Genomic DNA, 20,713 nt, shown 5'->3' with positions numbered 1-20,713 from the left:
GCAAAACAATCTTTTTAATAACTATATTGCAACAATATGTGTTGTACCTAAAGGTCAGCACACATAACAGGGCAAAAAGCCCCTGTTAATATCCCCCAAAATCCCGGCTGTAACTTCACTCCCCTGCTCCCCGCTGGTTGGTACTTCAGGGTTTACAGACCACCCGACCCTGCCTCAGTTTATATAAAATAATACATTAAAAGGGGAACCCTTATCCATCTATTTAAGATATGGATTTCTGGTACTTTGGCTACTCATCCCCCTAAGTTAACTTGTAAATACGAGTATCAGTATGTATACAGGTATCAGTATATATTTTGGGAACAGACTGTGTTTTACATTAAGGATTTGCAGTCTGATGTCTCTTGGTTCTTCCTCCTAAATTAACTTGTAAATACCGGTATCAGTATGTATAAAGGTATCAGTACATATTCTGGGAAGAGACTGTGTTTTACATTAAGGATTCATAGTCCGATGTCTCTCGGTCCTTCCCCCCTGCTGGGGCGAGGTGCCAGGTTTTTAGTTATGTGAAAACACCAGTTTCTGGTCAAGCGCTCCTCACGACAACATGGCGGCCGAGAGGGGCGGGCGGCGCCACGCCCCATCCTCCCCCCCCCCCATCCCGCTCCCTCCGCCCCGCTGAAATCTCGCGAGAGGTGGCGGCGGCGTCGCGAGAGCGGGCGCAGCGCTGCGGTAGGAGGTCGGCGGAGAAGGACGGAGCCGCTTCGCTCCCGCCGCCGCCCGCCTCGCCCCGCCGCCCCCTTCCTCCTCCTCCTGCCTCCCCTCCGGGAGGATGCCGCGCTCCGGGCCGCTCCCCGCCGCCTTCTCGCTGCTGCTGGCGACGGCCGCGCTCCTGCCGGGACCCGCCGCGGCGCAGAACGGTGAGGGCGGCGGGGCGGTGGGGAGGGCGCGGGGCTGTGGGGGCGCCTGGTTATTTTGGGGGTGGCTGTGGCGGGGGACGGAGGTCAAGCGGTGCGGGGGTGCGCTGTGCTCGACCCCCTGGACCCGTGTGGGGGGCGCGACCCAGGGTTTTGTGGGAACCCCCCCGTGTTTTCGGTTCCCTCAGGGGAGGGGGCGCTGACAGGGCCGCACCGTGGCGGGTGTCCCCCCCCCCGCTTCTCCTGAGGCTGCCGGTAAAATGGAACATATCCTCCCGCCTACTGAACCTGCATCTGCCGGGCTGCCTTAAATCATTTATAATGCAATAAAACCGTAGTTCCTTAGCAACTGAAGAGGTCCTCTGATAGGAGCGTAAAAGAACAAGAAAAAAAAAAAAATCAAAAAACCCACCCTTCTCTCTTCCTTGAAGGATAGCGTGAGCTGAATGTGGCGCGGAGTGCCTCCTCCCTGGGAGTTTGCAGCCAAGTGCATGACAATTAGTGGCAGAATGAAACGGGGCCGAGGGGCTGGAGTGACGCCGGGTGAGCCTCCTGCTCCCAGGGAGGGTCCTGCAGCGCTCTAAAAATGTGTGTTTTGTCGTGTGGCGGGGAAGGCAGGTTTTACCCGCTCCAGGAGTGCCCAAGCGCAGGCTTTCCGAAGCGGCTTCCTATGCAGCATCATGGTGAAGCTGATGGCGGGGGTGCTTTGGCCTGTAAGTGCTGTGAAGAGCAGGGATCTTGGCTCGCAGTTGATGGGCATGGGGAAAATTTACCTAATAGGAAGGGATGCCTTACTAATCTACCAGTCCCACACAAGGCTCTGTCGTTTCATCATTCTTTCCCTCTTCCTTTCTACTCTGCAGAGATTATTCAGTCCTAGCGCTTTCCTTCTACTGAGGTGAATTTGCCTTGCAGCATGTCAGCTGCTTGCTCTAGAAAAAAATGAGGCTTTCAGCATATTTGACAATGTTAGGAGAGATATAAATAAAAGAAATAACATCCCGAAGATCCCAGATCACAATTATTGTCTTAGTATGTGCAGATTTTGCAGTCTGAAGCTAGAACTGAGCCTCTGTTAATCAAACAGAAGCAGCTTTGACATCCAGGCTGGATGAATGAACATTGTGGGCTTTCTGCAATATGAGGGACTTCTTGTGGAGCCTAAAAGAGTCTGGGCAAATTCCACTGGGTTCAGTGGGAATGAGGGACCTGGCAGGAATGTGCTAGTGGGGCTGAGCAGTGGCAGAGTCTGGTGCTCTGTTACAGAGATGTTGTCTGCTTCATGTGATAGCTGTGCTATCTGAGCATCATCTCAGGCTTAATCTGCCTGTGCTGTGGGTGTTTCCCCTTGTGTTTGGATGAAGCGTCTTCTGACGTCCAGTTTAAATGAGCTGTGTGCCTGAAGCTGTTCCTGTGCAGAGTTAGCAAGCAAGGTGTCAAATGCTGGCAGCTGGTATAACAATTCCAAATAGCTGGTAGGCAGTACAAACATTTGGTGTTTGACAGTAGTTATATGTCTGGAGGTCAACAATGAAATAAATTTTTGGGATAGGTGGAAGGCTTCGGCCTCTTTGTGTCTTAATCCTGGCTTCCATACCTGATATGAAGGTAGCCAAGCAGTAGCAGATCGAAGACTGCAGACCCCAGGTGTATCATGAAAGCTCATTAAATTTTTATTTGATTTACTAGGGTCATCCAGGCAATTAAATGGTAAGGGAGGCTCTGAGTGTCTGTGCTGCTGTAGGAGTTTACACAGGCAAGTGTGAATTTTCTTGGAAAGGAGTTAGAGCACTTTGAAGCCAAGTGAAAGGTGGAGGTTCTTCTGAATAAGGTTTATTGCTGCTCTTGATTTTTTACCCCAATTTGAATGCTGGTGTAACAGAAGGGGAAAAAAAATTAAAGACTGTGGTCCCTGCCACAGCAGAACTCTTTTCTTGCAGCAAATAATGGCAAATGAGATGCTTAATGAAATGGAACAATTCCTCTTTGGCTTTGGCATGAAGAATAGGTACAGCCATTTCCTGAATTGCGTATACTCCTTGTAAGTCATTAGAAAAAATGATGTTGTGGTTTGAACAGGCATGTGCAAGTATGTCAGCGACAACTCTTTATTTTTTTTTTTAGAAAAATCGTCTAACACACAGGTGTGGGCTTTGAAGGTATTCAGAAGGATCCCAAAGTATGCACATAAGAATTAGGTTACTTATTATTGATATGGAGCAAAAGGTGATAGTCCATGTGCTGTTGAACGTATAGTAACACCGTGTGAGTTTAGGGTGATAATGGAATGGTAATGAACTTGTTGAACCTAGAGTAACACCATGCTAGTTTAGGATGATAAAGGAATGGTAACGAACTTGTCGGAACTGCAGGGAAGGTCACCACTCACCTGGCACAGAAAATGCCCAGTGGAATCCTGAGTGTCTGTGGGAAGCACCTTTTTTCCCTGGAGAGCACTGTTGAATTGTCAGTGAGTTTTCCAGAATTAATGTAATTTAGAATATGTGTAATCCAACCCAACTGTAGACTTAAATTTACTAAAACTGGAAGTAGGTTCTTGACACTTGCATGGATTACTTTTAAACTCTTGCATAAGCACCTAAAGATCACAGAAAAAAATGCATGTCAGATATTTAACTTTTCCTGAATATTCTGAGGAACTTGTCAGGTTCTTCAAGGCTGCATTTCTGGTGCACATTAGCTGATCACTCGTATCCAGAGCGTAGTTTAGATGAAGTGGCAGAAAGGAGGGTTAGAAGAGAGACGAAGAAACATGAGGAGGAACAGCTGGAAAAAGCCAGTCTGTCAAGATGATCTATGTTAAACCTGTAGTTTCCAACTGGTGTTTGTTGGAAAATCACTTGAGTGCTTCAAAACAAACATCCTCCTCCTTATAGAATGGTGCTTGACTTGCTGTTTGGTGATGAATAACATGCCTTTTCCAGTTGCTGTTTTTTAACCTTTGTAATACCTCTGTTTCTTCAGCTGCTTGTTTAGAAATAAAGACTTCAGTGTACTAATAATTTCAGGCTGAAGTGTTTGAAGTTAAAGTAGCATGGTTGTATTTGACTGTTGTCTAAAATAGATGCTTGGAGTGCCCCCATGAAATCCAGAGTGCTTGTTCAGCACACTGACATGTGAGTTGAATTGCTAGCAATTTTTCAAGTTCCTCCCTTTTCCGAGCTTTGGTCTGGCGAAGTGTGCTTAAAACCAGAACCAAATCATGTGTTCTGTAGAGGAGGGTGTTCTTAAACATCACGTTTTTAAAACTGAAAGCTGCGTTATTAAAATTGCTTGGGTTATTCAAAGCTAGACATAAGTGGAAATAAAAGCAAGTAAGTTAGGTGGTGCTTGTGTAGCTCTGCTCTCTTCATCCTCTGTTTGGATGAATGAGAAAGAGCTAGCTGGCTAAAAAAAGTGTGTGGCTTTTCTGTTGGCAGAAACCAGTACAGAAATGACCATAAAATCAGGAAAGAGTAGCTTCTTAAATGAGTTTCTTCTTAAAAGAGCAAGTGAAAAAACTGGCTTTTATACTTGTTATGCTATTTCTGACTGCTGATTCTCATCCATTTTGCACTGATTGTATTCTGACATGATTTTAATGGTCCCCAGATAAAACTAAAAAACAGTTTCATACAGCATTTATGGAGCGAGAGTGTGGGCTGAGCAGCGAGGAGAATGTTCAAAGTTCTGTTCTCTTTCCCACCATTGCTATTCTCCTTCCTCCTACAACTCCCGCATAGGAAAATTAAAAACAAGCAATATGACTAATGTATGTATCCTTCTCAAAAATTGCACCGAATTCTGAGAGATCTCAGCTAACAGGTGAAGAGGCAATAAACTGCTAGTTGTTTCAAATAATAGTTTTAATTTTAGTTCTGTCGACACCCAGTTCAAAGCGAGTGGAACTCAGTGGAACTGCTTTTAGATGATGAATATGCTGAGAGTGTTAACTGTCCTTGCAACACGACTACTGTCTGAAGACTACTTCTCATTAAATTCATGAATGAGGCGCATTGTCCCCTTCACAATGAGCTGTTTCATTTGCTCTAAGTACTACTTGAGAGGAGGCGATTGTAAAAACTTGCATTTCGAAGGACAATGCTAGCCTGTGATTCATCCTTGGGTGGTAAAGCCGGAGCATTCAGACTCTTCTTCAAGTGCTGGAGTTGCTGCAGCTCCCACCGATGAACCTGTTAAGATTGAAAGTTAGATAAACTGTTTCTGCATATCTGTTAGCTGGAAAAATCATCTGGAAATCCAACCTAAACCTGCTTTCCTGTCGTCTGGGGCTTTTTATTCTTTTTATCCTTGCAATTTAGAGTGGGGAGTAGGGTGTTACCTTCTCATCAGCAATGATTTGCTGTACTTCTCCAGGTTAATTACCATGGTTGCTCTTGGGAAGTTGCATTTTCCTGGCTGTTCCTGGGGCTTTTCTCTGGCTTTTCTTCAGTCACATTTTCTGGAGTGTGATGTATAAAACTGGACACACTTCTAGTTGGGACCAGACCAAGGTTCAGTGCAGTGGAAGAGTCACTCGATGGGTCTTGCAGATGGCATTCCTGTTTGCATCACCTGTTTTATCTTGTCAAGCATCCACCCCTACTTAAGCTGATGAAACTGAAGCAAGCTGAAGAGACCCATCATGTCTTAATTTCATTCTGTTTTCCATCTGCTTGTACTATTATTTCAGAAAAAAACACAATGGAACGCCAAGCTACATTAATGAGATTTTATTTTTTGTTATGAGGCTCTTATATAGGACAGTGCTAAAAGTTTTCCTAAATTAGGGAAACTGTGTCTGTTCTTTCTCCTCTAGAGCCACCTTTGGCTTTTATTAACTTAATAGTAGGAGGTCAGATTGTCATGGGCAAGCTATTGAACCACAGGCGGGCAGTACAGGTCTGTTATTCTTCCCTTCCCGAAATCCTTCTCTGTTTTTATGGGTACTTCATAATTTCATATTCCGGTTAGAATATGAAACCTGACTTATATAAAGGTGGAGGAGAGTGGCTGTTAAATGTTAACTCTGGAGCTATCAAAGTTCTGTATCAAATATAATATCTAGTTCAAATTGTGATAGTTATCTGAAGTGTTATTTGCATGACTTGACATTAAATTTATTTTCACTCTGAGTTAAACGCTTTTTTGACGTCTTGTACTGCATGGTCTCTTTTTGGTGTTGAAGGAGATTGAGTCTAAATATCATTTCAACCTGGATTGAATGTGTCTGTGTCAAAACTTGAAAATATTTATCCCCTAGTAAGACAACTACCGTAGACTTTTAAAAATTCATGTCCTGTTGATAAGCTTGAAGCTTATCTGGGTCATCCGGGTAGTTGAAGTCACTGCTTACACACTGACGCAAACTCATTCAAGAAAAAAGACAATCACTTTTGAAGCTGTGAAGGGTCCCTCATCATATGTTGTCAGGAGCTGTGGGCCTCTGCTATAATAAAGAATGATAAATTATTTTAGAGCATAATGTCCTGTTCTGGATTGAATAAAGAAAAAAAAGTGGGCTTAGATTGTACTATATTCCTATAGGCTTGTTTTACATGAAGTATTTTAAAATGTTACATTAGTTATTCTGTTGAGGGAAAGTGCTATTTAGTGTAACTAAGTAGCGCAGGTATTTACTATTTCTCACATTTTGTGGATTATTGCTGGCTGTGGGTGCACGTAGGGATCGTGGTGGCTCTCCCTAGAGTTTATGTGTGTGCTTGGAAACCTGAACTAAATGCGTATTGAAGATAGGAGAAAATAAGAGGAAGGGGAATATAATGGGCTAGAAAAGGGAAGGTGTGAAAAGACACAATCAGTCCAAAACTTCAGCAGTAAAAGTGGGTGGGGAAGAAAAAAATAATTCTGGGAAGTTGGTAAAACTGATAAAGAACATTTTAAATGAAAAAAAGAAGGAAATTGAACTTAAATGCCTAGAAAAGAGCTTGACAAGGATTTTGGCAATGCGGTAAGCTCTCAACAGGCATCATGGCAGACCCGAAGCAGACTGCAATAATTCACTGAAGGCATTCAGCAGGAGCTTGACAAAAAGCAGATGCTTGAGTGCATTTTTAAAAAACAAGTAGATACCATCTTGACTGATCACTCTTGGATTTATTTTCTTTTTTGCATCGTCTGTTAGGAAAGCTTTGTGGTAGTTAACAAAGATAATCTACATTCACAACTTGAACTTGCTTAAGTAGAAGTATTTTAATTCCTATCATATTCATTCAAAACTCCTAATAATTAAGTGATGATATACTGGTTTAAATGCAGTTATAAATTGGAGTTCAGCTGCACTGTTTCTGTTAGTCTTGTTAAATTCTCGCAAGTGTTGTAATGTTAAGAAGCTCTTGTCTTTCCATGATGTTAAACATGTAATGACTGACATAAGTCTTCAAAATATTACATGATGCTTTCTTGCTAGAGGAAAATCTGAAACTGATATTATGGTCCAGAACTTGGAAAGGGAAGGAAGGTCCCTTGATACAGGATCTGAGATGGTCAAAGACATTGTGAGAATTGCATATGGGTGGTTTTGGTTTCTGTTTTTTTTGTTGGCTTCCTGTGTGTTTGGGTTTCGTTTTTAATCTCAGTACAGTGAAGTTATGACCATTGTTATGCAGGCTGTCAGAGCAAACAATTAGAAGATCCATAACATACAGTTTTGCAGTATGTTGTTGATTTTTGTATTCTATATATCTTCAGGGACAGCAAATTTCCATTTATTGTATTTTTGGTTGTTAATATCTGCTTGAGGTATTCTAACCTGTATGTACAGATAGTTTAATATTTTGTTCTCTCTGCTTTGCATTAAGCATCCAAGGTTACAAGCAGCTGACTCTCACTCTCATACTTTATGCTGTTGCATATCTCTATGATTTTTATAGAAGTGTCATGACATATTAATTCACATTTTGGGGTATAGTTTGAAAAGAGAAAAACACATTGCAGTATGTAACTGGAAGTAGTTCTTAGATCTGTATCTCAGTCTAGAAAACTTGTAAAAATTCTGTTCAGGAAGGAAAATCTTTGCATACAATTATTGAGATATTGAGGAGCTTTGCAGGAGAATTAGTCTTTTCCAAAATTATATATTTTTTTAATTTAAAACTTATATAATAAAATTTCATAGTTGAGTCTTTAATAACAAAGTGCATGCTGGGGTGTTGTGCAAGAGAAAGAGGAAATCTGTAACGTTTGGATCCTCACTGCCTGACGTTTGGTAGACCTCAGCAGATGATGTCCTCTGCTCCATATTGCTGATTTGTACTCTACAGTCCTGGGTCATCTTCATTCAGAAAGGGGGTTCATAGCAGGAAAAGACTGAAAACTGTTCTTGTGAGGTTTGAGGAGGGAATTAAGAGGTTGAGATCAAAACCAAGAATTAATGATGTGGAGGAAATATATGTATAGAGAGAGTAAGTCTGGTGAATTTAGTATAGCAAGAAATGTGGTAATAGGATATAAAAATTGCAGTTTTAAGGCAGATAGTCACCAATTAAGTAAACATTTAGTCTGAACAGAATTGCATTATCCTGTGTTTCTTGAGTTGGTAGCTGAAGACTTTCAGTGTAGGGTCAATCGGGCAGCTTAGTTTTTGCTTCTGATAGATTACCTTAATGTGTCTGAATAGGAAACTTAATTATTTGGAGATATCATTTCATTCAATGTTTGCATGTGGTAAAACAAGTTCTGTAGCAAACTTCTTTCTCTGGTGCTGACTGCCAGGCTACACAAAGGGTGAGTTGCTGTCAAGGTTTAGCACTTCGCTAGAAGAGTTACCTTGGGGAAGTGTTTTCAAAATCCTGAAGCAGCTGAACATGGAGGTTTTGTGACTCGGAGATTCAAGTCTCCTCTGGATGGACTCCTCTTCTGTATTGATGTATGTTGGGAAGCTACAGCTTGCCTGGTCTGGCTTTTCTTCTTTTCATGCAGAAAAAGCCTGAGAAAGTGAGCAAGAGCCATTACTGGTGCTGTGCTGTATATAACCCATCCCATCAGAAACAGGTTATTTTAATTTAACCTGATGGCAAAATCTGGGTATGTCTCAGGCATACTGGAAGACTTGGTGTAGATATTTCCAAATTGCAGGTGAAAGGATTGTCTTTAGCAGTTATTTGAAGAAATAGATGTTTTAGTTAGACTGGGAGAGCTTTTCTTTTATACAGCTGCTCTACATCTGCCCTTAGTAACATTCAGATTGCCGCTCCCTTTGTGCTTCATGTTATTTTAAAAAGTGGTATATTTGGTGCCTGTTTGGCCCCCATAATCTACAAACTAACACTGCCAGTTATTTCTCTGTGTAATTCGGGGTACTTACCTTCTTGGTTTTACAAGTTTCCTGCCTTTGTGCAGCCCTGGGATCAGTGTGTGTCTCTGGCCCAGCACCAGTGTTCTCAGAACTGCCAAGAAAAAGTTGCATTTCACAAAATTGTCTTCTCCCCCTTCTACTGTATTTGGGCTCATGTTTTTGTTGATGACTGGCACCCATCATACAACGCTTTAGGTTGTACTCACCTTTGCATTTCCCCCACAATCTTAGTGCTGTCACCTCTGACTCTCGCACTTTTGGAAATACTTGAGCTTTATCCTATTTGTACCTTGATGCAAAAGGTTTGGGAATAATGCTTGAGTACCTGGCTGTAACCATTCAGTACTGTAAAAGGCATTGCCTTCTGTTGTGTTATTTGTGTTTAGATTGGTTACAGTGCAATGCTCCCCATTTTTTTCCCCTTACAATATGTTGTAATGCAGCGTTCCCTTCCCAGCTCTTTCCTTCTAGAAACAAACTCCTTGAAGTGTACAGGACAGTTCACGTATCTCCCCAGTTTCGAGGGTACGGAACCAAATATGAGACTTAGATGTGCAATATTAATGGTTTGCTTTCGGATTTAAGTTAAATTTTGCACTTGACAGGTTTTTCAGCACTTTGCTGCAAGTTCTGTAGTGCTCAGTGGCAACTTATGGTCCCAGCTAAGGGTCTAAGATTGTTTTAAGCAAAGCTGCAGACTTGCAAAGCTCCTATTTTTAGCAATACGAGGATCAATTTAGTGACCCCAGTCTTGAACCATATGGAGTAAGGGGGATAGGGGGAAAGTTGTTTTTTGGTTTTTAGGAAGAGAACTAGTTGGGAGAATGGGGCAAAAATGACAGGAGAGAAATAGCTTTTAAGGAGCTATAAATAATAGCCAAGGCAGGAACTGTGAAAGGGCACAGATGAATACAGACCTGTTTTCTGTCCCTGTACCTCTATCTTCATTTTCTTGCTTTAAGTAGATACAATAAGGTCTGTGGCTTTGTAGTACCCAGTAAAAATCTGGGAGTTACCGTTGTTTGTCAGTGGCCTACATTCACATTTTTTTCCAAAGCGTTATCACGTTTTGTTTCCCGTTTTTAAAGAAAATTAACTGTAGAGATGATTTATCCTTTTAACAGCACCTACTGAATGTTAATCTGACATTTGCTGCCCAGTGAGTACCTTGTCCTGCGTTGCTGCTCTCCTGTTTTGGGCCCTCAGCGTGACAAAAATAAATGGATTTATAGTTCCCGAAGGGTTTTCCAAATATTAAACTGTTGTCCTCTTTTTGCAAACTGAAACAGAGCTCTTGCTTCTCAGAGATGGAAAATTACCAAAGAAAGCTTTTTGGTTTCTTTGTGGAAATATAAACTTGCTTTCTGGCAATGAAAACATCACCTCTGTTTTAGGAAAACCCTCAGCACCGAACTTTTGCAGGCTGGCAGAAGATCACTGCATGTTTGCCCTGTTCTTATATTCTTGCCATGACCACCACCGTTATCCTGGTACAGGAGAAATTCTTTTAGTGTGATTTGTCTGGTCTTTAGTAAGGTATTTTAAAAATATCTTCTAATGCTGTTGTAAAATGGCTGCACAGTTGAATGTGGTCTTTGGTTCAAGAGCACATGGAAGATTCTTAGTGTTGTAATCATGTTAAGTACGACAGCTTTTTATCGGTGCTGAGATATTAAGTAGATGAAGTGCCTTTCTTACTCGATTTAAGGGAGATGATCCAAATTAGATTTTAAACAACTTGTTTAGGTCACCATTTATACTCATCTCAAACACCAAAAAATCTCTAAAATGTAGTTAAATACATCTCAGCTGGGTCTGGATCCCCTGGTATATGGAGTAGGCCAGGCTTGAGTTCTCTTAATGCTGGGTCTTGCCACTGGCTTCTGTGTTGTACTTTTTCATATCTCATCAGTTTTATAGTGAAGTCATGTCAAACCCTTGCCTTTCAGTCTTCTAGATTTCAGTCCTGTCAAGCTATCTGTTTAAATTCGTTGTATTGGTGATGTGGTGGTACTGCTGCTCACTTCAAAAAAATCAGAAGAATTTCCAAATGAATGTTTAAAAACTACTTAGTGAACTGTTAGGGGGCTTCACTTTCATTCTTGCAGATACAGCTATTGTTGTTTGGGTTGGGTTTTTTGTTTGGGTTTTTTTTCCACTTATGATTAGTATGCGGGGTTGTTTTGTAAATTTGCCTCTTTATACTGAACAAAGGAACAGGTTTCTGTCAGTATTTTATGTCAGCTGCCTTTTATGCTGACTACTACTTGAAGAGTCCAAATCTCCTTGGCCCTTTGCTGTGGAGCAGGGGAGCCTAAACAGGAGGGCTGGACATCGTGTTTCAAGCGTAAGGCTGACTCTCTCAGCTAAAATTGACCCCTTTAACCACAACTGGCATTTGGTGGGGGTTTGTCAACCGTCTGCAACTCATCTGGAGCAGGGGGGTGACACAAAGTCAGGAGGTGCGTGTGACTCGGTTCCTGGTGATGAGCAGCCTGCGGCTGGAGGAAGGTGATTTCTGCGTGTGGATTAGGGTGCACGATGTGGGTGCATGGTGTGGGTAATCACGTTAGGCTTGCGTTAATCTTGACCAATACCGAACTTGAATTTCATCTCATCAATAGCCACGTTTGATGCTGTAGAGGAGCTGCCCTCAGCAGTTTATTTTAGTACTCATAATCTAAGTGGTGTCAGTAGGCCATGCGAGATCAACCCCCTGGTCCGAGGCAGGATCCGATTTATGGCGTAACCCTGATGCAGCTGTGTGTGCTGGCACAAAGCGCTGGGAAGGCAAAGGCTATTTCCCTTGGCACATCCTACATAAAAGCAAGAAGAGTCGGTAGACAGCTTGGTGTGGATGTCAGAGTTTGCGAAACCTTCCTATGGTCAGAGGCATCATTGAAACGGGAGAAGCTGAACAACCCTGTAGAAGTGGCTTGGGGAAAAATATGCAAAAATGCAACTTGAAGCAAGCATCTCCATTTTCAAATGGGCATAAATGTGGCAAACGAATTGTGGCATCCCTACTACATTTTAATACATTTCATTCCTGCCTTCATCTTCTCCTGTAACTGGAGTATATTATAATGTTTTCCTGGAGAATAACCTGGCTTTGGGCTGCCCGCTGCCGCTTGTAGCTTGTCTGACCGGGGAGATCAAGACCTGAGCTGCTGGAGATGTGTTACTCTGAATTTAGCAGTTAGCGGGCAGTCATTCTCTCCAGCTACAGAGCCCATAAACTTTTGAAATAAATAAAACATCCCTCCTCTAAACCCATCTCCTGCAATGGAGCTGGTATTTTATACATTTACATTTTTAAATGTATCTAAAGTGCGTTGTGCCTTCTGCTAATAGCATTTCTTGTGCATGTAGATGGATTTTTAAATTTCTTTTTTCGGTGAATGACTTGTTCTCAGCCCTGCCTGAGATTGTGTGACCTCTTACATAACCCAACCGTTCTGCAAAGGGCATTTCTTCCAAAAGGTTGGAATGTCCTGCTTCTTCATCACAGATGAGACACAGCAGCTCGGACTTCTGCAGAATGCATAAAAGGGGAGAAAAGAGGTTTGCCATTCAGGCTGTGCTTCCTTTGTGCTAAAGAGAAGTGTAATCAGTCTCCTTTCAAACACGTTTGTTGGATCAGGAAAGGTCAAAGCAAAATTGAGGAGTACTTTAAACCTTTAGCTCTCTAATGGCATCGTCTGAGGATTTTAAATAACTAATCTGAACACAAGATATTTTTTGTTATCGCATTTCATAGTGTTCTCAATAGCTGTAGGGTGCAAATCTGGTGGTCTTAATTTTTGTTTCAGATCTTTAGCTTGCAGACTTCAGTTGCTGTGTTACACATGAACATTAGACAAATTTAAATTGCTGTCTGCTGAAACTCAGCTTTTCAGTGCTGTGAAGCTGAATTCCTTCCTGCTTATTTCCAAGGAGTGGGTTCTTAGTTGTTGACAATTTTTGGCAATATACAGGAGCTTTTCTGCTCCTGTGTGGTTTTGCTTTGGAGAAATTATTGTACCTTCATTAACTATAACAGTAATATTTCTGTAGTGACCTAAAAAAAAGGAGTTAAACCTAATAAATGCTGGCTTATTTATTTTTCTCTCCCTGCATGGATAATTGTAAGTCTTTTGTCCCTAAGTTGTGCCAGGGAGAAGCATAAATGGAAAGAACAGGAAAAGAATGCCTACCTATTCTGAGGATGATGCAAGCTTAATCTTTGGAAAAACCATAGAGAAAGTAGTCTACAAATTCAATATGGAAGAAAATCTATTGTGATAAATGCTTTTTGATGCATTCAGACCAGCTTCCTGACAGTGTGGGCTCTTTTGAACAACCAGGCCTGCAAGAGCAGCGTTTGCTACACAATTAGAGAGTTCTAAAAAGGCTTAGCGTAGCGTCCTGCGCTGTGCCAGCACCAGGCAAGGAACCGGTCCAGCTCCTTCAGGTGATGAGCTTGAGTGCCTGATTCCAGCAGCCACTTGGGGATTTTACTTTTGACCTCCAAATTAGAAATGGTTTATAGCACAAGGTGGCTACTTAGTGAACCTGATTACCACTTATATATCTGCTTTGGATCCCTCATCAGAAAATGAGAACTGCCTGAAGTCACTTGAGTGACAGATCAGTCCTGCAATGCTGAGCCCTTCGGTTTGCAGTCAGCCCGGGGGAACCTTTTCCAGCCATCCATGTGGTATTCAGGAACGTGATTATGACAAACCTCTTTTGTATTTTAAGCTATTTTGATATTAAGACTGGCTTGCGTTCTGCTGGCGTTGCTGCGAATTGAGATGCGAGTCCTCTGAGGAATGATTTGCGGTTTTCCTGGGATCACTCAAGCGGCCTCGTCACCCGCATTTGTTTAATTGGTGTTAGGCAAGTTGTTGCTCTACACAAACTGCCAAATGAAGTTACCCAGACTTGCCTTTTTCAAAGCACCTGATTGAAATGCCACATAGCTAAATAGAATTCTGTTTAGGATGTCATCTTCTGTGGTGCTTGCGGTATACGTGAGCTGCTCTAAAGACAGCCAGGTTAGTTATTGACTGATAGCCTCTAATGGTTTCTTTGAAATATGAAGAAATATGCTTTTTAAGGCACTGAATGAATTGGTGCACTTACTGTTGATCTGGACATCGTTAATTATTTGACAGGCAGGTTGACATGTGTGTCTTAAAACTGATCCGAGCTGGATTTGAAATGTCTCCATTAATCTATTGTTCATTTGGGGAGTGTTGGTCCCAGTAAATGAGGGATTTTCTTACCTTCCTATGGAAGAGAATGACTTAATATCATGTCTGCAGTGATATTTAAAAATGTCTCTCCAACCAAAACAGAGAGAATCACTTTAATAAACAAACTCATAGGGCAGAAGAGAGGCTTGGAGCTTTCTCGTTAATACTCCTCCGATGCCTCTAAGCAGATGGGCTTAAAAAAAAAAAGGGAATACTTTCATAATGAAGAAGCTATAAATCGGAAATAGAGCTTGCACTCAGTGGAAAATGGGCTATGATAGGAACTGCAGAGCAGACCTTAGGGACAAGCCTGGGTAAAAATAGCATCTTTAACCCCATGTCTGCTTCTCATGGGTCATCTGAATAGTTAGTTTATACATGTAAACCACTGTTTTACTTACCAGCACTTCTAGGTCCCTTATAGAAAAATAGAGGAGTTGGTGAGTTAACAAAGTGAGCAAATAAATGTTGATATCAAGGCTTGCTTATAATTTTAAAGTGGAATGTATTTCAGCTTTGTTGCATCATTTTTTCCGGTAACTAAGTAAAATACCAAGTTTCCCAAGTCAGTGTTTTGGTTACTACTTCAGACTATATACTGGAGAACTAGAAGAACCTGGTTCTTTCCAGCTAAAGAACTAGGAAGAAAGGTCTGCGTACTCCTACACTGCCAAAGGTGACTGTAACCAGCAGGGTGACATCAATGTGGGGCCAAAATGAGGGAGTAGGTATTAATTTCATCTTCTGACTGTTCTTCCTTTGCTGGGTATTCCAGACTTGAATCTCTTTTCATGTCTTCATTGTGGTATCAAAGATACAGATACGGGGTTGTTGCAAAAGCAGGATTGTAAACACTGCCCACAATGCATGAAATCATGTGCGAATGAGAATGATGCCCAGAGAAGGGTTCTGAACCCAAACAGTTTATATAATGAGAATATATTTGGGGTGAAAGTAATTTCATGAAATTGAAGCATGTAGCTGTAACTGCCACAACACACCAGTATCTTTTTCTATCCAGTAATGTTTTTATGAACTGTGATTTGATGTGTTTTTTCAAGTGTGTGTTTGTTTTTCAGTGAATTATGGTTACTGAGATCAGTGTTTGCATAATAAAAGTGACCGTACAATAATAGTTGCGCTCGGAAATCATTGTGGTGTGAAGCTGAGCATTGCTTTTTTATTCTGAGTAAGCTCTGGAATAAAAGCATCTGCAGTGAATGTATGTGGGAGAAGATGAATGGGCAGCTTGAAGGCCTCAACCTGATCTAAGGCATTTACATTTGGGGAAGGCGGTTGCACCAGAGGACCTTCAGAAATCCTTTCCAGTCTCAATGCATTTGATTTATAACCCAGAAGCTGATCAGTGTGTCCTTTCCCCATCCATTTGTGCCAGAGAAGCATCTCTTGGCTATGTGGGGCATGTTCCCAGATGGCCTTGCAGCAGTGAAGGCTCTGAAACGTAAGGACTCTGGACTTTCCTTCAGCAAACAAATGAAATTAGTTCGTCCATAAATCTTTTTGCATGTCAAACTAAGCCCGGGTTTCTAATGCACAGAGAAATAAGGAATGTTGGTCTGCATCCAGAAAATGTTAATCCTCATGTCTGTGGACCTGGAGAAAAGTAATCCTCAGGTTTCCCTCTCTGTGAAATGAATCTAACGCTACATCATGAGCTCATGCATTTTAGATGATGCTCTCTGGGTAACATTTTCCTCTGTAGCAAGTCATAACCTACCTTCAGCTATATAAAGCTGCAAGATGAGATTGCAGGAATTAATTTCATGTATCGCTCTAGTTCTCATTATGCTTATAGACGGTATAGGCTCATCTGGGTATCTGATACGCACATGGAAGTACTGGTCTTAAAGCTGCTTCTGTAGCTGACTAAATAGGGCAAAACAGACTCAAAATTAATGCCTTTTTTTTAGTTTATGGAACTGGTGCAGTGCACTTATAGCCAAAGGTTGATGCAATATAGAATGTGTAGGAATGCTATGGCAGCTGGTGAGTCACCTGCAGCACTGTAAAACTGTAAAACATCTCTTATCAGTGCAGTGATTAAACCCGAACTCATTTCTTGCCATTGATATGATTAAAACCCATGCTTTCTAGTGATAAAAGAATGGGAAACCGTCAAACCTACTAAACAATAGGCAAAACCAGGCAGGATGCTTTAGTGCTTTCCATGGAATTGAGATATCTACAGGTTTCTCCCGCTGGCTGTCACTTTTTTTGTAGATTTGACTCTTTTCAAATACTTTGGTTTAGTAAAGGTGAGTATTGGAAATAAACTACACATTAATTAGGCAGCCTTTTGCCCATCCTAAATGAAGCAAAAATGCAATTCTTTGTCAAAGTGATGGTGGGCTTTCTTCTGCCCTCAAAAAAATTATCAACTAATTAACACCCTTCAGTGAAGAAGCAAAAGGTATTAATTAGACAGAGTACCAGTTTGAGTAGCAGGCACCTGGTGCTTGATTTTGGAAGCCTGGATGATGGGCGCAAAGGCAAATGGAGAGGGGTGAGGAGGAGGGCAGTTTCTTACGGTAATTTTCTTTGGTATTCTGATGCAAGTTATCACTGAGTCTGTTGCTGTGTAATAAAGGTGAAAGTAAGCTGTGCCTTCATATTTTAATGAAGTATTTTACAGCTAGCACTTAGCTTTGTGTCCCCTTCTCTGAAACCACAATCTACCCAATTGTTTCCTGATGTCCTGAACAGGTTTTGTAACCCTGAGTCCTGCTGTCACCACCAGATTTAATTTGGAACAAGGTGATTGTCTCTGAGACGGCACAAATGCAGCATTTCAGGAGCATGCATAACATAATTGGTTATGTTAGATTATATTCTTCCTTTTTGAATTCTCATAGTTTATTCGTAATTCCACTACAAAAAGGTGAAACCACTTATCTAGTCACTCTGAAGCATGTGCTGGTAAAGCTTCGCTTCATTTTACTTATGCAGAGCTTGGGGAAGCTGGAAGAGTTAATGTATATATTACAAAATCAGCCTGCATAATCCAGAATAGCAGGTGGGAAAAAGGTGTAAAAACAGCTTAATGAGGAGACCCAACTGAAATCTCCACCACTAATCCCTGTTTCGATGGTGCAACTTTGGTACCAAGGGTGATGGCATTTGCTGAAGTAACATATTGGTATCTCACCTGGAGTATTTTGGATAACACTGGTCTGTAGAACATCTAAAACTTCACTTTAGGAAAGATATTTGGCTTTTTGCTTTTTTAGGAAAGGCTCTTCTGAAGGCATGTATTTACAAAAATAAATTACATTAATGAAGAAATTTTAAATGGGTTTTCTGAGACAAAGGGAAACAACAAAGGGCTAGTTTAGCTCTGCTTTATTCAGTCTATAAATAAATGGAGTTGCAGGCAAAGCTCTCAACCAACGCACAGAAATACAGCCTCCAGAACTGTGCTCAAGGCCTGAGAGCAGTGGAGAAGCAGTGAAATGCAGACATATGGTGGGTTAATAGGACAAATAGGAAACATCAGCCTATTGCTGTTTTCATGATGGATTTCACTGCCAATGTAGACAATCTGTAAGGCGTTCAGTCCCTAAGGAGTCTACATTTTATCTGTGTATTGCGGGTTCATGCTGAAAGTTGGGTTATTTTTTCACTAGCTTTGCAAACTCTCTTTTTTGAGCTTTGAACCATGTTTTCTTTCTTTATCTAAGTGGAACTCGCCACAAGATAGAGATAGTATCAGGACAGGAGCATTATCTTCCTCGACAGAGACATGCGCTGTTTTGCCCTGACAGTAAAATTGCTTTGTTGCAGCTGAAATTGAAAATGTCCTTGGAAATATATTGCATTTCCTTCATTTGGGTCACCTTTGTGTGTTGTGCCTGTGTCCTGCTTTGAACTGCTCTGATCAGCCCCTTGTGCTCTTGGGCTTTGTATTTTCCCATTTCCTGATCTTCGCAGATTCCATTTTCAAGACCGTCTCCTCTTGCTATTTGATGTTGATGGGCTCGTGCTTGTTTTCAGCTTTAATCTTCACACCTGATATATGTAAAACATAAAGAAATTTGTTCAATGTTGTTAGGGCTTCTTTCTGCTGGGACTGGTTTAACGTTTCTTTCCTCAGCTAGCGCTTATCTACATTTTCTTAAGGCAAAACCTAGCTTTATTTTTTAAACCTCTTTCTTTAAACCAGACTTTGACCTGGGAAGATCAATATTTTCCCTGCTTTCCTTCTCCAGTGCCATTGGCATTGACTCTTTTGCATCTCGTGTTAATTTCAGTAACAAAAGGATGCTTAAATCAATAGTGCAATCATTTCTGCAGCTCAAGGTTGATTTTTGCCAGGTACTGCTTTCTGTATGTTCTTAGGTTGGTAGATCACTGCTAGCATGTTTTATAAGAATCGATTTCTCTATCGATATCCTATTTTGTATGTTCATTCTAGCAGGTGAGGAAGTTGGGAAGCTCTTGTCATTGCCATACTGGTTTTAAGCTATTCAGGAACTACCTTTTGTGTCACTTTTCCATTTGGGCTCCAGCCACTGTAGAATCCAAACCTTACAGGCTTCCAAAGCTAGTCAAATTATAGTGAAGTATTTCCATAAATATCTAGTTGTGTGCTCTATTTAATCCTACAGTTACATGATGGTGTCAGCAAGAGGATAAGCCCCGTTCCCTCTCCCACCCGCACCTCTTCCAGAGGTACTCGGTTCCTGACTGTTTTCTGCCTTCTATTGACGAGGAAAATAGCCACAAGTTGGAAAGGGTGCTGCTACCGACTGAGGTCAGAAGGGGTATTGCTAGTATGTAAAACTGCGATTCATTTATATGCCAAACTGGAATGTAGCTTGGCTTGGCCTTGCTTGAATTTCAGCCGACAGGTAGCTCATAAATATTGATGGAAGAAAAAGTAATCTGCAAAAGGTGTCTTTCATTGATAAAGCCTCGTTAATGAAAACAGGTCGCTCAGGATTGGTGAAGCTGAGCTTTTGACGCTCATTTAAACTCTCCATCTTTAGGCTTCTTGTCCACTCTCCTCCTCTGAACTCTGGATTTGTTTAATGTGGAGCTTTTCCAGCTTTCTGGCTCAGGGAGTCTGCTGTACATGTTTCTCTTACTGCATATGGAAATTTTTGGCTGCCCTTTTGAATAGCTCTTAGTTTCTCTCCCACTCCAGTTGAAGTGCACCTGTCTCTCAGAATGCATTTTTATTTTTAACCTGGATTTAGCAGTTCTTCACTACAGTACAAATTTTAACATGCAGATTTTGCAAATGTGAAGAGCCCCGCTGTGCACTGGATTTCATTCATCTTTGGCAGAGTTTCATGTAACAACTACTTTGTTTCTCTAATTTTAGAGCATTAGTCCATTGCTTTCCTCACCTTTATCCTCTCGATTGGTGGTTGAGATCAAATCTTCAATGAACAAGCATCGCTTCAGAAGTGATTGAATATTATTGCCACTTGTTCTTCATGCTTTCAGTCAACCATCAATTATTAAAAAAAGAAATGATTGGAAATATAATAGTGTACTTGAATAGCTACACCTTCTGGACCATCATGCTTGCTTTTTCTTGTGTTCTGGTCCATTGTGAAAATTTGTAAAGTCCTTGTGAGGGATATTTAACAATAGGGGTTTTTTTCCCCTTGTTCTTTTATGCGTGATAGCAACTAGTCTTAAAAACAAAAGGCACAAACCATTTAAATGGAGAAAACTCGCTGTGTAACAGAGTAAATTATTGATGCCTGTAATGAAATAAATACAGCTATCAATAATATAAAAATAGAATAAATTATAATAAAGTAAGATTTTCTGGAAAGCACTTGAAGTGCTTATTCCTATTGTACTGGATGTTAGGGATTCACTTCAAGTTTGGTCTGTTTGGCTGCTTCGCAGGGATCTATATGATCTGAATATATGATCTGTGGATTATTGCCTCCCAAGAGCCCTGATCTTTGTGAGCTTTTGCATGCTGATTGCAGTTCTCTGCTATCCTCTGCGGAGCTGACACTTGCAAGCTGGAGCTGAATATCATTCTTGCAACCAGTGCTTCCTACGGTTTACATTTTTGGACTAAGACAGCTAGAAATTACAAAGAAGGGCAGGTTGTCAGTTTTAAATGGCTAGAGCATGATCACTTGAACAAAAATCTTGACCTCTTCTTGCCTTGATCTGTTTGTATTTTGGGGTGTATTTGTTCTTTTGATGCTCCTGTCTGTAGAATTGTGCAGAACGTGGTAATAACAAAGCAGAGAGGACCGTGCTTGGAGAAGACCAAGTAAGGAAACTGT

At 41.2% G+C, this 20,713-nt stretch overlaps 1 protein-coding gene across 2 annotated transcripts in view; it reads left to right on the top strand.

The window, feature by feature from the left end:
• The first annotated feature begins 666 nt into the window (after positions 1–666).
• Positions 667–20,713, top strand: part of NPTN (neuroplastin) — a 53,267-nt gene continuing 33,220 nt past the window's right edge. The window contains exon 1 of one of the 2 annotated variants that reach the window (XM_071813741.1): positions 667–881. In XM_071813741.1, the coding sequence (XP_071669842.1) occupies positions 794–881 (88 nt within the window). In that variant the 5' untranslated portion in view covers positions 667–793. The remainder of the gene's footprint in view (positions 882–20,713) is intronic. The other variant, XM_071813740.1, reaches the window with a different exon arrangement.

The sequence above is a fragment of the Patagioenas fasciata genome, chromosome 12, assembly GCF_037038585.1.
Source record: "Patagioenas fasciata isolate bPatFas1 chromosome 12, bPatFas1.hap1, whole genome shotgun sequence".
NCBI lineage: Eukaryota > Metazoa > Chordata > Aves > Columbiformes > Columbidae > Patagioenas > Patagioenas fasciata.
The sequence above is the reverse complement of the archived record's forward strand: the minus strand, read 5'-3'. Positions and strand labels throughout refer to the sequence as shown.